Source organism: Gadus morhua, chromosome 12 (genome assembly GCF_902167405.1).
Source record: "Gadus morhua chromosome 12, gadMor3.0, whole genome shotgun sequence".
NCBI classification, from domain to species: Eukaryota; Metazoa; Chordata; class Actinopteri; order Gadiformes; family Gadidae; genus Gadus; species Gadus morhua.
Genome location: NC_044059.1, coordinates 22419161 through 22435362, shown reverse-complemented (window position 1 = coordinate 22435362; position 16202 = coordinate 22419161). Strand labels below are relative to the sequence as shown.

The window sequence follows — 16202 nt, the reverse complement described above, 5'->3', positions numbered from 1 at the left end:
TAGTAAAACTTTGTTGTTGTCGTCCTGGAAACCTAATGGTCATTCTGTCAGTGAGTTTGACATACTTTGTCCCAGAGTATCTGTGCGATGGCATGCTAGCAAAACATCGGACAATGGAGCCAATTGTCTTCGCACACGTAAGAGTTTGCAAGTCAAAAACAAATATTTGGTTGCCGGCTAGATTGTCTGCCAGTCTGCCTTACCTATAAGCCGTTCAGCAAAGAGATATGGATCCTTGCAGGCATATCTAATGCTGAATTCAGCATGCCAACTACCAATCCTATGTAATTGATCACGTGCAGCAGGGTTCAGGATAAATGAACAGTGGTATACACACGTTCAGCAAGCCGTATGCTATCTAGTCTCTGGTACATCATTATGGGGATTTATATACCAACATACCTGAAAAAGTAGCCACAGAGATGAACACACTTTTTAAGTTCACAACTTAAGTGGCACAGAGTTCTTTAAGAAGCAAATAAACTAAATGCACTCTCTCATTGGGGAGTCAGGATTATTTGTTATTTCAGTGTGAAAGAGCCACACAACTCCTAACTTTACCTGCTACTTCCTGTCTTCGTCCTGGCTAATTACAACTGTGAATTCAGCATGCTGCACCAAACGATGACAGCAATCAGCTTCAATGCAAACAAAGCGTTTCAGTGATGTCCTTAATTGTTCGGGCAGGACACCCTGTGACCACCCGGTATTGTTTCTCGAGAGAGAGAGACACTTTGACATTTGGCTGCATTCTCTTATCACAAAAATAATGTTGATGGCAATAATACTAATAATAATGACATTTACCAGACCAAAGCTTCACAGGTTTGGCCTAAGTAGCAGCACATTCCATTGTGCTGACGCACAGTCTCAAAATGTCACTTACAGATTTGTCCAACCCGAACAAATGTTGCTACATCAATTTTTGATATGTTGACATTAGGAGAAGACATTGACTCAGGCCATTGTTGACCTAGAAGGAATCTCTCCTCGGTTTACACTAGAGGTGCTCCACCATAAAATGCACACAGACACACACACACACGTCTCTGCTCCTGTCCTCGATTGACATTTCTTTGTAGAATATGCCCATTCGGTGTCCTCATCATGGTGACCCAACCCCCCCCCCACCTCTGAATCTAACGTTCATGGTCTTCTCCCCTCTCCCCACTCCCCCCCCCCCCCCCCCCCCCCTCCCTTCCCCTCTCTCTCTTTGTCTGCAGGTACCGCAACCCCCTGCTTTTGCGATGCGTTCATTTCCGTATTTGAAAAAAAATCAAAGAAGAGTGAACAATGAGAGGAGGTGTGGCAGGGGCGGCGGGGAGAATGAAAGCGGGGATTGAGTTTCATCGTACGTACGACTACTGTCGCGCCTTACAGCTATGATGAAAGTGAGAAAGACGCACGGCAAGGGTACACGGCTGGGTGTCTGTGGAAACGCACCAGAATTAGTCGCGTCGCAACACGCATTTGATTTCAAATAAAGTCATACTTTGCTAATAGGATTTTGAAAGATTATAGTGTGAAGTACATTCGGTAACATTACAGCCTCTCACGGAGAAGGGAGCAAATGCATCGGCAATCCAATTGAAATTAAATCGAAGGCGCAGGACTGAGACGGGCTCAGAGAGGGATTGAGAGAGAGAGAGAGAGAGAGAGAGAGAGAGAGAGAGAGAGAGAGAGAGAGAGAGAGAGAGAGAGAGAGAAGATACTGGCCAGGTAGCTGGATCTTTTAACAGCAGAGGGCTCTCCAGCGACACGCTGGCCAGCTAAGCCTTAAGGCATTCAGGAACTCACACCCATACACACAAACACAGATTGAATAGAGCATAGACACACAAACTGTCTCACAGACCCACACAGTCTGACAAAACAGACACAGGGAAAAATACATAGACACACAAACACACAAACACAGACTGACTAAAACACACAGACATTATTATACATATCTACAATTATATATATATATATACGTATTTATATGTATATACTGCATAGGTGTGAAGGCCTAACCCATATCTGAATTCAGTCTGGTTGAGAGAATAACGGAACATAATAATGATGATCGCCTTACTGTGGCGTTTCTTAATCGGTCCCTCTTTGCATAGATCATTGTTCTCTTGTTCCGCTGCTTTTAGTCCAGGGATTATTCTGTTACTGTTGTTCTCATGCACAGCCCCTGGGGGGGCCTGGTGGAAGATAGAGAGATCCTCCTCTGATTTAGAACATCCAGTTCTCGGGGCCAAAATAAGCCTCATGAATAAACCATGCTCCGCGTAGTTCGGTTACATAACGCATTGAGTAAGGATGCGGCTGAGATAGGCTACTGTACAGTACGAGTTTGATTTAGTTTATTTACATGTGCAGCTGACAGGCGGGTGAACGACGTAGAGAGGGACGTGCAGATTGACGGTCAGGGGTTCGGTGGAAGTCTTGAAACTAATAAAATTAAAAAAGGTGGTTTGGGTCCGCAGTGGACACGTGTTTTGGGATAAAGGGATTTATAATGAACCAACGTAACCACAATGATAATTATACAACAAAGATATATATATATATATATATATGATAATAATAATGCAATTAATAATAATAATTTGACCACATTAATGCATTGAGATAGGGCCAACCATGGGTGTCAAGCAATAGCTGCCATTAGTTACTTTATTTAAAAATACAATCAAAATAACCGTAATTTTCAAAACATTTTCAGTTTACATTTAGCATTTAGCAGATGCTTTTATCCAAAGTGACCAAAGTACATTTTGAAGTGAAACAATATACTGCTCTCTTTTAGATTAAGTACGTACAATAAGTGCGTACATTAAGTGAAAGCATGTACAACATACAATGGTGGCCGGAAGGGGCTGGGTAGCTATGCAGAGTCGAGGTGAACTCTGAACAGGTGAGTTTTGAGTCTTTTGCAGAAGCTGGTGAGCGACTCTGCGATCCTGACATCGGTGGGGAGCTCGTTCCACCACTGAGGTCTCAAAACAGAGAAAAGTTGTGACTTTGTTGATCGACTTTGCTTGCTCTTAGCGATGGCGGTACCAGACGTCCACCTGAGGTAGTTGAGCGGAGGGATCGAGCTTGGGTGTGTGGCTTTACCAACGCTTGGAGGTAGGCAGGGGCAGTTCCATCGATTGCGTTGTATGCCAGTACCATCATCTTGAATCTGATGCGAGCTACTACAGGGAGCCAGTGGAGGTCCCTGAAGAGGGGGGTCACATGGGAGAACTTCGGTAGGTTGTACACGAGGCACGAGTTTTAAATGAACTGGCCACATTGAAATTAAAATGGAAAGGTAATAAATGTAGGAGTTGATGAAATGTCTATAGCATCGGGTAATCAATGCATCGATAGACAAAATCAGATGTGGGTAGCACAGAGGCAGTATTAATTGACTGCATTAATTAAATGTGTGCATTTGTCTCTGTTTTAATTTAATAACTTCCTCTCTCTCCTCTGCAGTTCTGCAATCTGCACTTATTTCAAGTTTCCCCGACTATCAAAAGATTCACTTCAATGAATGGCCTCTTGTTACGGGCGAGAGACAATGTAGGCCAATTCAGTGGGACGAGATACACTCCTAACAATGCCTCTATTCGGACTCTGCGTGTGCACTGAGAGAGAAAGTGATTGGAACTCAGCAGAGATCCTTTTGTTTTTCACCAGTCTCCGTTCTCATCCCGTTGGATCATCCTGGGTGTCGTAACACACACACACACACACACACACACACACACACACACACGCACACGCACACGCACACACACACACACACACACACCGGCATGCAAGCACACACAGCATCAGCATTTTTAGGCATGCATGGCTTAGATATATTAACCCCCGCCAGGCTTAGAACTATATACCATGCACAGCTCAGACATATGCACCCTATAAGATGTGGCTGGCAGCTTCTGCTCCATCCCATTAGTGTGGCAGATGGGCAGTGAGTGTGTGTGTGTGTGTGTGTCTGTCGGTCTGTGTCAATATGTGTGTGTGTGTGTGTGTGTAGGGGGCCTGTTTGTATGTCACATCGGGAGTCTGCATATGTGTGTAATTCCTGAGTGGGGGGGAAGGGGGGTGAAGAGACAATCTGGATAGCTGAGGAACCAGATTGTTGTTGGTTAAGGAGCCGTCAAACATGCAATCCGTCCATGGCTCTGCCAGTCTCCGTGTGGCTGCAGCAGCGCAGTACGAGGCCAAACATGAGAACCAGCCCCATTGTTTACATCTTAAATACTTAAGGGTGGCATATGTGATTTATGCTGCACGACAGCAGGCCACTGCATCGCCCGGTCATGACGATACTTCAGTGCAAGCTTTGGTTTTTTGGCAGGCGTGTACTCGAGTACTGGAGTGTACTTGAGTACTGTAGTGTAGGGTAGTACTGTAGTGTAGGTGAGAACTGTAGGGTACATGAGTACTGTAGTGTAGTACTGTGTTGTAGGTGAGTACTGTACTGTAGTGTAGTACTGCATTGTAGGCGAGTACTGTAGGGTACTTGAGTACTGTAGGTTAGTACAGTAGGGTGCTTGAGTACTGTGGTGTAGTACTGCATTGTAGGCGAGTACTGTAGGGTACTTGAGTACTGTAGGATAGTACTGTAGGGTACTTGAGTACTTTAGGTTAGTTCAGTAGGGTACTTGAGTACTATAGTGTAGTACTGTATTGTAAATGACTACTGTAGGGAACTTGAGTACTGTCGGTTAGTACTGTAGAGTACTTGACTACTGTAGTGTAGTACTGTATTGTAGGTTATTACTGTAGTGTACTTCATTACTGTAGTGTAGTACTGTAGGGTACTTGAGAACAGTAGGTTACTAGGGTACTTAAGTACTGTAGGTTAGATGGAATGTATCTATTACAAATTATATGGTAAGAACCTGGTAATACCATGGAAACAAACGAGGCTTCCTTTTACAGTACAGTTTCAGCTTACTTACTGGGTAAATTGTCATGTTTTACTTAGTAACGTTGCAGAACGTACATGATACAAGTTCCAGTTTACTGCATGGACAATGGAATGTATCTATTACAAATTATACGGTAAAAACGCAGTAACACCATGGAAACAAACGGCTTCGTACCCAGTATTTAAGAAGATGTACCATGACACTCGAGGAAAACGGTTCCTGCGGATGTTGTTACCAGGTAAGTAATTCCATAGTTTCTAAGGTAAATCGAATAAACCCTTTCTAAATGGGTGTAGCTATGAATAACAACTGTAAGAAAAAGTAATTTATTGGAAAGTACTTATAGTTTCTAGATGTTTCACTTAAGGATGTTGTCTCGGCTGTTCTTTGTTTGGCCGTGGGTACAGCAAGGTGAGGTCAGCTCGACTCGCTTCCAACAATTGCAAAAACTCGCAACTTCAAAAAAATATTGAATTTCTTTTACAAACCAAAAAATGAACAAAACTGTCAAGTGGTCGAATGGCTTTTTTCAACCACCGCCTCTGTCCCTTGACATTTAGCTTTCACCTGACAAGCACACACTGGCCAGGCGCTGCGCAAAGCCCGCACACAGACCCCTACAGGTGATAAAAAGCAAAGCAGTGCCAGAGTAAATAGTATTATATAATAAGCTGAATAAACTATTCGAAATGTAGTTTTCATTTTAAAATGTCTATTTTTCTATATATATTTTTTAAACTCAGTGTAGGCTATGCTAGGTTCGCCCATGGTTAAATAAATGTTTAGGCCTACTAGAAGAATTTCGAGCAAGGTTTTATTCGCAAAGACTGCAATCTTTTTTAGAACGCTGTCATGCACCCGCACGTGAAATGGAAACTCGATCTCCGAGCAATCGATTTCAGCACGTTCTTTCTGGACAGCGCCGTTTACGAATGACATAAGGAGTGTTCCCTAAGAAGACTCCTAAGAAACCGTTCGGGAACCACGCCTATAGAGGTAAACAACTTTGATAAGTCTAAACGTAGGAGTCTTCGTAGTCTTCCAAGAGACAATGTTAAATGTATGTAGTCTAAATGTAGGAGTCTTCGGAGCGCGCTAAGAGAGAACGTTATCAGGAAACCGGGCCCTGCACTGTAGTCGAGTACTATAGGGTACTTCAGTACTGTAGTGTGGGCACAGGGAGACTGCCCAAGGTGTTTCAAGGAGAGCCGCCTGGCGTCGAGGCATTCCCGCGGGGTGACCTTGGCGTCTGCGGCCCACCTTGCTGCTCCAGACTCTCCCAGCGCACCGGAGCTGTGTTTGTCTTATTAAACGCGGGGCCCCGACAGGCCGTGCCATTTGCATATGTCAGCAAAAAAAACAATGCAGCAACTCTACGGCGAATGAATTAATTACACGCGTCTACCCGTGTTCGAACACGATTCGGAACGCCTCCCTGTCCAACCCCGGCACGTCACCGAGTCGTGCGGAAAGCTAAACATCCGCCCGCGTAAACCACTTGAGACTGTTTGAGACTAGACTGGATGCCCGTCGGCAACTAGTGTGCCATGCCAAAGCTGGGTGCTACTGCTGGGGTTGTGTGGGTGTATTATATATATATATATATATATATATATATATATATATATATATAAATAAACTGCATTTGTAGGGCAGATGTTTTGGTGCACCCCCTGTGGCTTAGTATTTGATTATCGTATTTTTTTACGCTCCTCACCCTCTTTAGATCTTGACAGGTCAGGATAGCGTAGCAATCAGGCCCAGGCCTTTTTCATTATTTAGTGTGAAGATGCTTTGGAATGTAGTTGCAACACATGTATTTCTGGATGTAGCAAGGGGAGCAAAAGAAGAGAGATGGAGAGAGAAGGGGTGATGGGGTGGAGAGGGGGGATGTTTACATGCTCGGGCATGCGATAGGCAAGAGGCTTGTAAAATAGATTGCAGAAGACAGAGGGTGATTGGACGAGAAGGGTTGGGTAAAATGTGTTTGTGGTGTGTGGTGTGTGTGGGGGGGGTACAGTAGGATGAAGGGGAGAGCTAGGCTAAGGCATTGGCAGTAGAAGAAGGGAATCGAAGATGCTGCAAAGAAAAGACAAACGGAGGGCAGCCATGGCAGCAACAGTTTCCCTCTGTGCTAGATGCTGTATCCGGCCCAGCCCTGCGCCACTTTCACTGCTTCAATCATCACTTCCTCGCAGTGTTGCCAGCGAATTTCCATACTGTTCTCCACGGTGTCTCTCTTCTGAATCTGAATCAAGGCTCATGTTCGGGCTCTCCTCTAACACAAAAACAATGCGTGATGGCAACTGACTCTGAAAGAAGTTAACTTGAAACACATTGAATTTGAATGATGTTAAGCTTATCGTTTAACATCTTGGGATTTCTTCTTTCCTATACTTGTAGTGACTCATAATGAGTGCACTACACTTTCAATTTTCAATTTACCCAAGCCTACTGGAATTCCCTATCCCTTGTTGAACAAAAAGAGGTAATCAATAAAGACTGCTCTATGTAGGACACAAAAGCAATGTACAATGCTGTAAGTGGGTTGCCTGTGTAGGTCACCTTTCTCAAGGTAGGGCCCTTCATGTCAGATTCCTGACAGCGCTGGGACAGGGAGGCGTCAAATCTGCATGGATTCTGTCAGTGTACGCTGAATCAGAAAGCGGTGATTTTCGTCGAGTGGATGAAGGTGATGAGAGAGTATGAGCGGATTTCTGTTTCCCCGCAACTTATGTGTGTGTGTGCGTGTGTGTTTGTGTGTGTCTTAGATGCTTATTCAACATTTTGTCTTGACGAAGAGCTGTGCGACCGACTGATGGACTGTGATCGCCGGTGACAGCAAGGGATAGGCAACACACACACACACACACACACACACACACACACACACACCACACACACACCAAAGGTGTGTCTCAACGGAGGACGGGCCTCTGTTTCCCCCACACTGCATCTTTCATCACCAACCAACATGATGAAAGACCCCCTTTTCCCCTGTCAGTCACTCACTCATTGTTGTTTCCTCCTATCCGGATTCACGCACACATACGCACCCACCCACACACGTACGCAGACGACGCGCACCCACACACATAAGCACACGACGCACTCACGCACGGACGCACACAGGCACTAGCTGACTATCCCTCTCCCTGTGCAAGCAGCCTGTCTTTGAATCTGTTCTGGTGTGTCTCTCCAGATGACCTCCCATAGAGACGCTTTCATGCCCCCAAACCCGTAATCCCATTCCGTCAGCCGTGCCGTGGGGAGGCCCTGCCGGCTGAGCTTCAAGAGGACTGCATTGAATTTTCATGTCCGTCCATCGATTAAATGGTAATGCCGATCAATATTTTATCGGACACTTCTTGAGGCCCATTGTTGATGCGTGTGACTTTGAGTGCATTGCGAGCGTGTTGTGTGTGTTTCTGTGTGTGTGTGTGTGTGTGTGTGTGTGTGTGTGTGTGTGTGTGTGTGTGTGTGTGTGTGTCTGTGTGTGTGTGTGTGTGTGTGTGTGTGAAATCTGGATGATGATCTGCACATGCAATACCATCTATGATATTTAAAAGAAGGGAATGCAAGGAAAATAGAGGGAAACAGAAGCAAAACATATCTTGGTTAAAAAAAAAGACAAGCTAGAATGTGTTTTTTTGTGTGGCATGGAGGCCTCTGGCTGTATTGCAGTGGGTTTTTTGGATGCTGTAGGAGTAACATTGCCTTATTCTGTGGTTTAATAATGAATAGGAAATGGAGAGTGGGTCTTAGTCCAACTGGCTACCTGAGCACATGGGTCAATATCGAACCATAGCCTGGCCCATCTTCTAGCCTTTTTTTGTCTTTTTATAGAGGATAAGTGCATGCATGAGTGCAGGCATGTGTGAATAAATGTGGGCATGTGGATTAAGTGTGTGTGTGTGTGTGTGTGTGTGTGTGTGTGTGTGTGTGTGTGTGTGTGTGTGTGTGTGTGTGTGTGTGTGTGTGTGCGTGCGTGTGTGGGTGTGTAAACCCATCAGTGGGCTATAAGTTCACATCTATCTTTTAACTATTTTAGTTGGAGTGCCATTTTGCCTCATTATGAATGTGTTTTGGGCCTAATTGGCATGAGAGGAAGTTGAAGCTGTACTGCCTGGCGGTTCACTGGCGGTGTGAGAAAGAGTTTGAGAGAGAGAGAGAGAGAGAGAGAGAGAGAGAGAGAGAGAGAGAGAGTAACGTTGACTCACAGAGGTATTTAGGGGAATGTAAAGAAAGGGTGATTGCGAGGGTGCATAGGAAGACCCCTGTTGGGCTGGGCTCTGTGCTGTAAAATAATTAACAGGGCTGGGAAGAGATGGAAGGCTTTTATAGGGAAACCATGAGCCACGCGTCTAACCTTACCGAGGGGTAACAAAGGAAACAATGGTGAGCACAGATGGTGCACACTCTGAAGCCTGCTAGGGCTCAATTATAACGTTATAACGGATGTTATAATCGCCCCATAGTTAAATAAATGTTAAGCCTACTAGAAGGATTTTGAGCATGAAATGGAAACTTGATCTCTGAGCAATTGATTTCAGCACGTTCTTTCTGGACAGCGCCGTTTACGAACGACATAAGGAGTGTTCCCTAAGAAGACTCCGAAGAGACCGTTCGGGAACCACGCCTATAGAGGTAAACAACTTTGATAAGTCTAAACGTAGGAGTCTTCGTAGTCTTCCAAGAGACAATGTTATCGGGAAACCGGGCCCGGTACAGCGTGAAAAAAAATATTTTCCTTTTCTTGAGTACATTTAGCTATACAACATATTGAACTGTACTGATGAAGTGCCATTCGCTCACATGAGCACATTAATGATGGAAGAACATTTATTTTCCCTCTTTTCAAACGGCCATATCTGGGAGGTCTGTTTGTCTGAACCCCCTCCTTTTAGCTCTTGGATTGTTTTGGGCCAGGGACAACAGACCACAGTCACAGGCCAAGAGCAACACAATCATTAGGACCCTGATTGATGATGGAGGGGCTAAATCAGGCCCTAGGAGTAGGGCGGGAGAAAGGAGACATTTGATGTGGAAGAGAGATGGGGGAGGACGAGCATGGTAACGAGAGAGAGCGAGAGAGAGAAAGATACAGATAGGTAGAGAGAGAGAGAGAGAGAGAGAGAGAGAGAGAGAGAGAGAGAGAGAGAGAGAGAGAGAGCTAGGGAGAGAGAGAGAGAGAGAGAGAGAGAGAGAGAGAGAGAGAGAGAGAGTGAGGGATAGAGAGAGAGAGTGAGGGGGGGTGTTTGCCTACAGAAGGAGAGAAAGAGCAGGCCTGAAGCGAAGGTGTAGACGGAGGAGGCAGCTGGTGGAACCAGACAGGTGAGTGTAGAAGAAATATGGAAGAGAGGATTTTGAAGGAAGAGAGGACAGGGGGAGAGAGGGGGGGGGGGATGGTAGTGGGGTGGGCTCGGAGGGGGAAGAGAGAAAGGGGGGGGTGATGAAGAGAGACAGACGTGCGGGCGGGCGCGGGAGCGCGGCAGTGCGTCTAACAAATGACCCGCTCCTCCATTACAAAGGCTGTCAACCTGCACACCTCCTGTCACGTCTCATGCTCACGCACGTCGCTCTTCCTCCCTTGTTCCTCCCTTGTGCACGCGCGCACACACACACACACACACACACACACACACACACACACACACACACACACACACACACACACACACACACACACACACACACACACACACACACACCCAGAGTCACACAGAGTCACACAGAGTCAGACAAATACACTCCCGAACTCTACCTCCTGTTACCCGGTGATAAAGTAGATTGTCACCATGGCGACGCGGACCAACCGCCGTCGCCGCTGCAGTCGGCGCGACAACGACATCATAGCAACTCTGGAGGGAAGGGTGTCACAGGTAGAAGGGACTCGCGGGCTGTCAGCCGCCGAAGTTACTTATTGGGTGCACAAGTGTGTGTGTGTTTGTGTGTAAGTGTGTCTGTGTGTGTGTGGGGGGGATGCATTGTAAACTAGGCCATAAACACTGGGCGAATGAGTGAATGAATGACTGGCTGCGGAGATAAATTGCAGGGGAGTGATGCCGCATCTGTCTTCTCTGCCCCCACCAAAACGCGCACACACACACACACACACACACACACACACACACACACACACACACACACACACACACACACACACACACACACACACACACACACACACACACACACACACACACACACACACACAAAGACAATTTTTGGTACTCTCAGACTCACACTGTTTGTTCCAAAAGAGTAGCCAGTCAAAAACGGGTTGAAAATGTACAAATGAATAACTACAAAATAAACCTTGACCTATTTCCAGGTTGGCTCTTGTATCTATCAACTATTAGCGTACAAAATATATACTTACCATCTATACACCTCTACTGAATTTTGATTAATTCAAACAAACAGAAAACATGTATATAAACTGAATATTACAAAATATCTTTCGACATTAAATGGAAAATTGTATTCACTGCAATAAAAGCCAAGTGCAGTTAGGTCCTAAATAAAAAAATATATGGGATCATTATGAATTATTTACAGGGTTTGTAACAAACCTGAAATACTTTCTCAAAAAATACATAATAAATATATATATATAAAGTGCAAAGAGCAGAAGGAAAGGGACATGTTTTAATTAAGGATGTTGTCTCGGCTGTTCTTTGTTTGGGCCGTTGGTACAACAAGGTGAAAAGGTATTTATACATTGAAAATGTATAAATGAATAACTACAAAATAAACTTTGACCTATTTCCAGGTTGGCTCTTGTATCTATCAACTATTAGCATATGAAATATAAACTTACCATCTATACACCTCTGCTGAATTAAGATGAATTCAAACAGAAAACATATATCAACTGAATATTATTACAAAATATTGCCTTTGGCAAGAAACTTTCAGAAAATTGTTTCTCGATCAAACAGTATTGTACAGTTCTGATATCATACAATTGTTGAGAAACTTGTACTGTGAAAACAGGCCATCAATTTGATCTCGTAGAGATTGGCCGATATTTTATCGGACAGCATATGATCCCTCTCACTACCGAAACGCATTTCTCCATCTCTTACTTTGTACGTTGGGTTAACAGTCCCTGGAGAGAAAGGAAAAGGAAAAAGACGAGAAGAACACCACCAGCAGAAGAAATATAAAAAAATGTTCATGAAGAATTTGAGAAAGCAAAGTCTGCAGCCTAAGGAAACCCCTCTCAACACTAAACCATTGGAATGGAAACGGATATCGCTCCCTTGGAAGTTCCTCCTTCTCCCTGGCCACTATCTGCACATTCAAAACGTTCTTTCTAAGGCGCTCTCCATGGTGAGATGAGAATGCATGGGACCGAGGTTACCTTCACACACCAGGCCTTCGTGAGCCCTCTCACTGCCTTGAAAATGTAGCGTCTTAAACCTTGCAGAAAACTGTCATCAAATATACAGTCCGACAGACAGGTAGGGAAACTGCAGACAGACACAGCGCCAGAGACAGAGAAAGGGAGACTGGCAGAAGCCATTCCGACTGACCTGAGATAAATATTTATGAACCGGACTACGACCCCGGAACGCTAAGAGTCTGACCTACATGTTCAAGGGGACGTGGAGACGGCGGTGAGCCGCATTAACTACGCGGAGAGTTGCCATCTGCTTCCACCAGAAAAGCTTTTTGATGAGACGCCCCCACTGTTTACGCCATGTTCACCCGTCTGAGGTTTTAACGGCGCTAGGAAAGGTCACTGGTGTTCAGGAGGTGCCTCATCCAAACTCAAGTGTAGGCAAAGCGTCTATGTTAAATAACATTATAAATGTACTTTCTGTACATTCTTTCTGCCCTTTCTGTTTTGTATGTCTCGCGTTGCTCTATGTTGAACTGCCTTGCATCTTTTCTCCTATAAGCATAGCTGTCAATCAATACAATGCAGACATCCCCAGCTAAAAAACTGTGTACACTGATAGAGTAAAGTATATAAATATCTCCCTAGAGTGAGATGGATGATTTGGCATCAGGCCAATGTATTTAAGGTCAACTGCAAACTGTAGAAAACTCTTGGTTTCATCTGAGACCTTTGGCTGAGTTAAACTTTATATTGGTTCAGTTTCAACACAGCTACAGTGTTCTACATTACTGTCAGGTGCGGACGTTGTCAGATCGGATCTCGTCACATTGGGATCCGGTGTGCCAGGTCAGGCTGGCATTGTGATCGGATCTCATTGTGGTGTGGGGACACGATCCAGGCATAATGTGGCCGGATGACTTGGATAGCTACATTAAAGTACACGCCCCACAGGACTCCTGCCATGCTCAGGATAGGCCGTCTACCAAGGAAGTACGATTAATTAAAGTGCTTGTGTGTGAACGAATCAGACCTCTTCGAAGGGTTTGTATACGGAAAAGGATAACATACTTTTGCTTTTATATCAGAATTAATTAATGTTAAAGTAGAAAATCCAAATCCATTCATAAAAAGCTCTAACTTTCAGTTCTATTGAGTTTGGGACATTGGGTCTAATTTCTTTACTTCTGTTTAATTGCAGATAATTGTAGATTGTAGACCATGGCCCGAGTATGTGGCAAATATAATAATCCTCCGGTGTAGTGTAGTCCTAAACTACTTGTGAAAACGATACAACTATAATAGATCAGACCGGGGTGAACAGGCTTATATACTTGAAAGCGTTGCTACTAGAAACCCCAGTGCCAGTGAAGAGTCTCACTAAGATGAAGGAAGAAAAGAAGAGAGGTAGATGCAAGACAAAGAAGAGGGAGACAAAGAAAGAAAAAACGGGTGCAGGGTAGAGAGCCAAGATAAAAGTATCCAGGGAGTACAATGGGAGTTAGATGGAGAAAAAAGTGAAATCATGAATAAATGGAGGAGAGGAATAAAGCAGAGATAGGGCGAAACGGGGGCTTGTCTGTGCCATCTGGCTCCAAAAACCTCCAGAATTTCAACACATCTACTCTCGTCCCCTCCTTTCCAACTGTGTCCAAATCCACATTTGACAAATGGATGCGCATAACCCAGTGCTGGTCCTGGAGTCCCCTGAGCTCAGACACTAACAATACACACGTACTCCTCTGAGAGAGAGAGAGAGAGAGAGAGAGAGGGGGAGAGAGAGAGAGAGAGAGAGAGAGAGAAAGACAGAGAGAGAGGGAGAGAGAGAGAGAGAGAGATGGAGAGAGGGAGGGAGAGAGAGAGAGAGAGAGAGAGAGAGAGAGAGAGAGAGAGAGAGAGAGAGAGAGAGAGAGAGAGAGAGAGAGAGAGAGAGAGAGAGAGAGGGAGGGAGGGAGGGAGAGAGAGAGAGTGCAACAGAGAGAGAGAGAGCGTTAGAGAGAGAGAGAGAGAGAGAGAGAGAGAGAGAGAGAGAGAGAGAGAGAGAGAGAGAGAGAGAGAGAGAGAGAGAGAGAGAGAGTGACAGAGAGACAGAGTGCGCAACAGAGAGAGCGTTAGTGAGAGAGAGAGGGAGAGGGGGAGAGAGAGAGAGGGGGGGGGAGAGAGAGAGAGAGAGACAAAGAAAGAGAGAGAGCGCAACAGAGAGAGAGAGTGTTAGAGAGAGAGGGAGAGGGGGAGAGAGAGACAGAGAAAGTAAGTGAAATAGAGTGTTAGAGAGAGAGAAGAGCGAGAGCGAGCGAGAGAGAGAAAGTTAGCTAGAAAATAAGACTTGGGAAATGCAGCTAGAAAGTTGTACTTTGAACAAAAATAGACGAAGTCACAGTCTGTGTGCCCTAGTTAATGAGGCATTCCTTCCGTGTCAATGGATGTCCTCAGCGCGTCCTCTTACCAATGTCCCCTCACCTGTGTCTCTCTAGGTCCTCCTTTGTAATCAGGTTCCTTATTTTCAGGGCCCCAAATGTTTATAAATGGTGCATCAAAATAATAGCCACCAGGGACATCCACATCCCAAAATTCACATTTGCACTTCTGTTGAAAACGACTTTCCAAGTGTGTAGCCATTAATACAATTTCATTTGAAATGGAAGAAGGAAAAACTTCCATTCTGATGGCTTTTCTCTTAGACGTTTTTGCATAACCTCTCACTGGATTTAGCAAGAGGTCCCTCCACTCTAAGTGGACGGACTCACACAGATATTATTTTGTATACACCACGAGTAACCCTTTCATATCTGAAGAAAACAGCTCTTTAAAAAACTCTGACTAACTTCCAAAACAGATTGTAATTTATATCTAAAATTAAGGAGGGAAGGATGATAAAAAAGTAAAATAAAATGCAAATACAGCAGGGTATTAAGTGGATCGTCAGAGCTCTGCTTTTAATTGAATAATTACAATTTATTTTATAATTTATATCTTTGGAGTTAAATCTCAGAATTAATATGGAAGCGATTGAAGATTTTGACGATTAGGAAGATTCAAATCGGCAAATATAACGTGGAGAGAAGGGCCTGTCTCCGAATTTAGTCAGTGAGGCATGCAGGCATCTGTCTGCCTGAATAACGTACTTGTAGCAAGTTGAAGATACTTATGTCGGAATGGTCATTCAGGACTCTACCTTGGCGATGGTTTCATGGAACTTGTACAGCGGGTCAAGGGTTTCAGGAGGCTCAATGGCAAACTGGACCTCTGACAGATAGGTGGTAGTCTGGAGAGAGAGACAGAGGAGAGAGAGAAAGAGAGAGGGACAGAGCCAGAGGGTAGTTGAGCAAAATACTAGGATCATGGTAGACATCAAACCCACACATTTATGAGCACATAAGGACAAAAACAACAACGAAAATCAGGTTAACATAGACATGATTTAATGGGGCTTTCTAACTCTGTTCTAGGATCTTGCTATTGTTCTTATCGCTTACATCCCCGACGGAATGATCGCTGCTTATCCACTGTGAACAAACATTGTGTGCCCAGCTGTTGGCAATTAGACGGCTAACTTTGACGGGATGGAAATGATTTCCACAAAGAAACTAAACACGCGCCAAAGCAGTGTCCTTTTGCATAGACCAGCTGAATCCAAGCTTATATTTGATTTGCTTATCATACTGTGCCAGCAAACTTCTGTAGGCAGTGAACGTAACCCACCCTCTGCATTCATTTTTTCCTTGCCTTAACATTTCCAATGCTGATTTGTAAGTAATATATACATTAAATGCAACTCCATTTCCTAATGAAAGAATAAATGAGAAATGCTCAAATTAGCCACAGGGATACATTACATAATCTTAAACACAGGTTTCATGCAAACAACCTCACGACAGGGGAAATTGTGAAATATGTGATAATTGTGTTTTTTGTGAACTGCGTTAGAA

General features: G+C 44.4%; 1 protein-coding gene across 1 annotated transcript in view; it reads right to left on the bottom strand.

Annotated features, from left to right (window-relative positions):
* Positions 1 to 16202, bottom strand: part of naaladl2 (N-acetylated alpha-linked acidic dipeptidase like 2) — a 125214-nt gene that overhangs the window by 19095 nt on the left and 89917 nt on the right. Inside the window, exon 12 of the mRNA XM_030371719.1 lies at positions 15449 to 15538. Within this exon, the coding sequence (XP_030227579.1) occupies positions 15449 to 15538 (90 nt within the window). The remainder of the gene's footprint in view (positions 1 to 15448; positions 15539 to 16202) is intronic.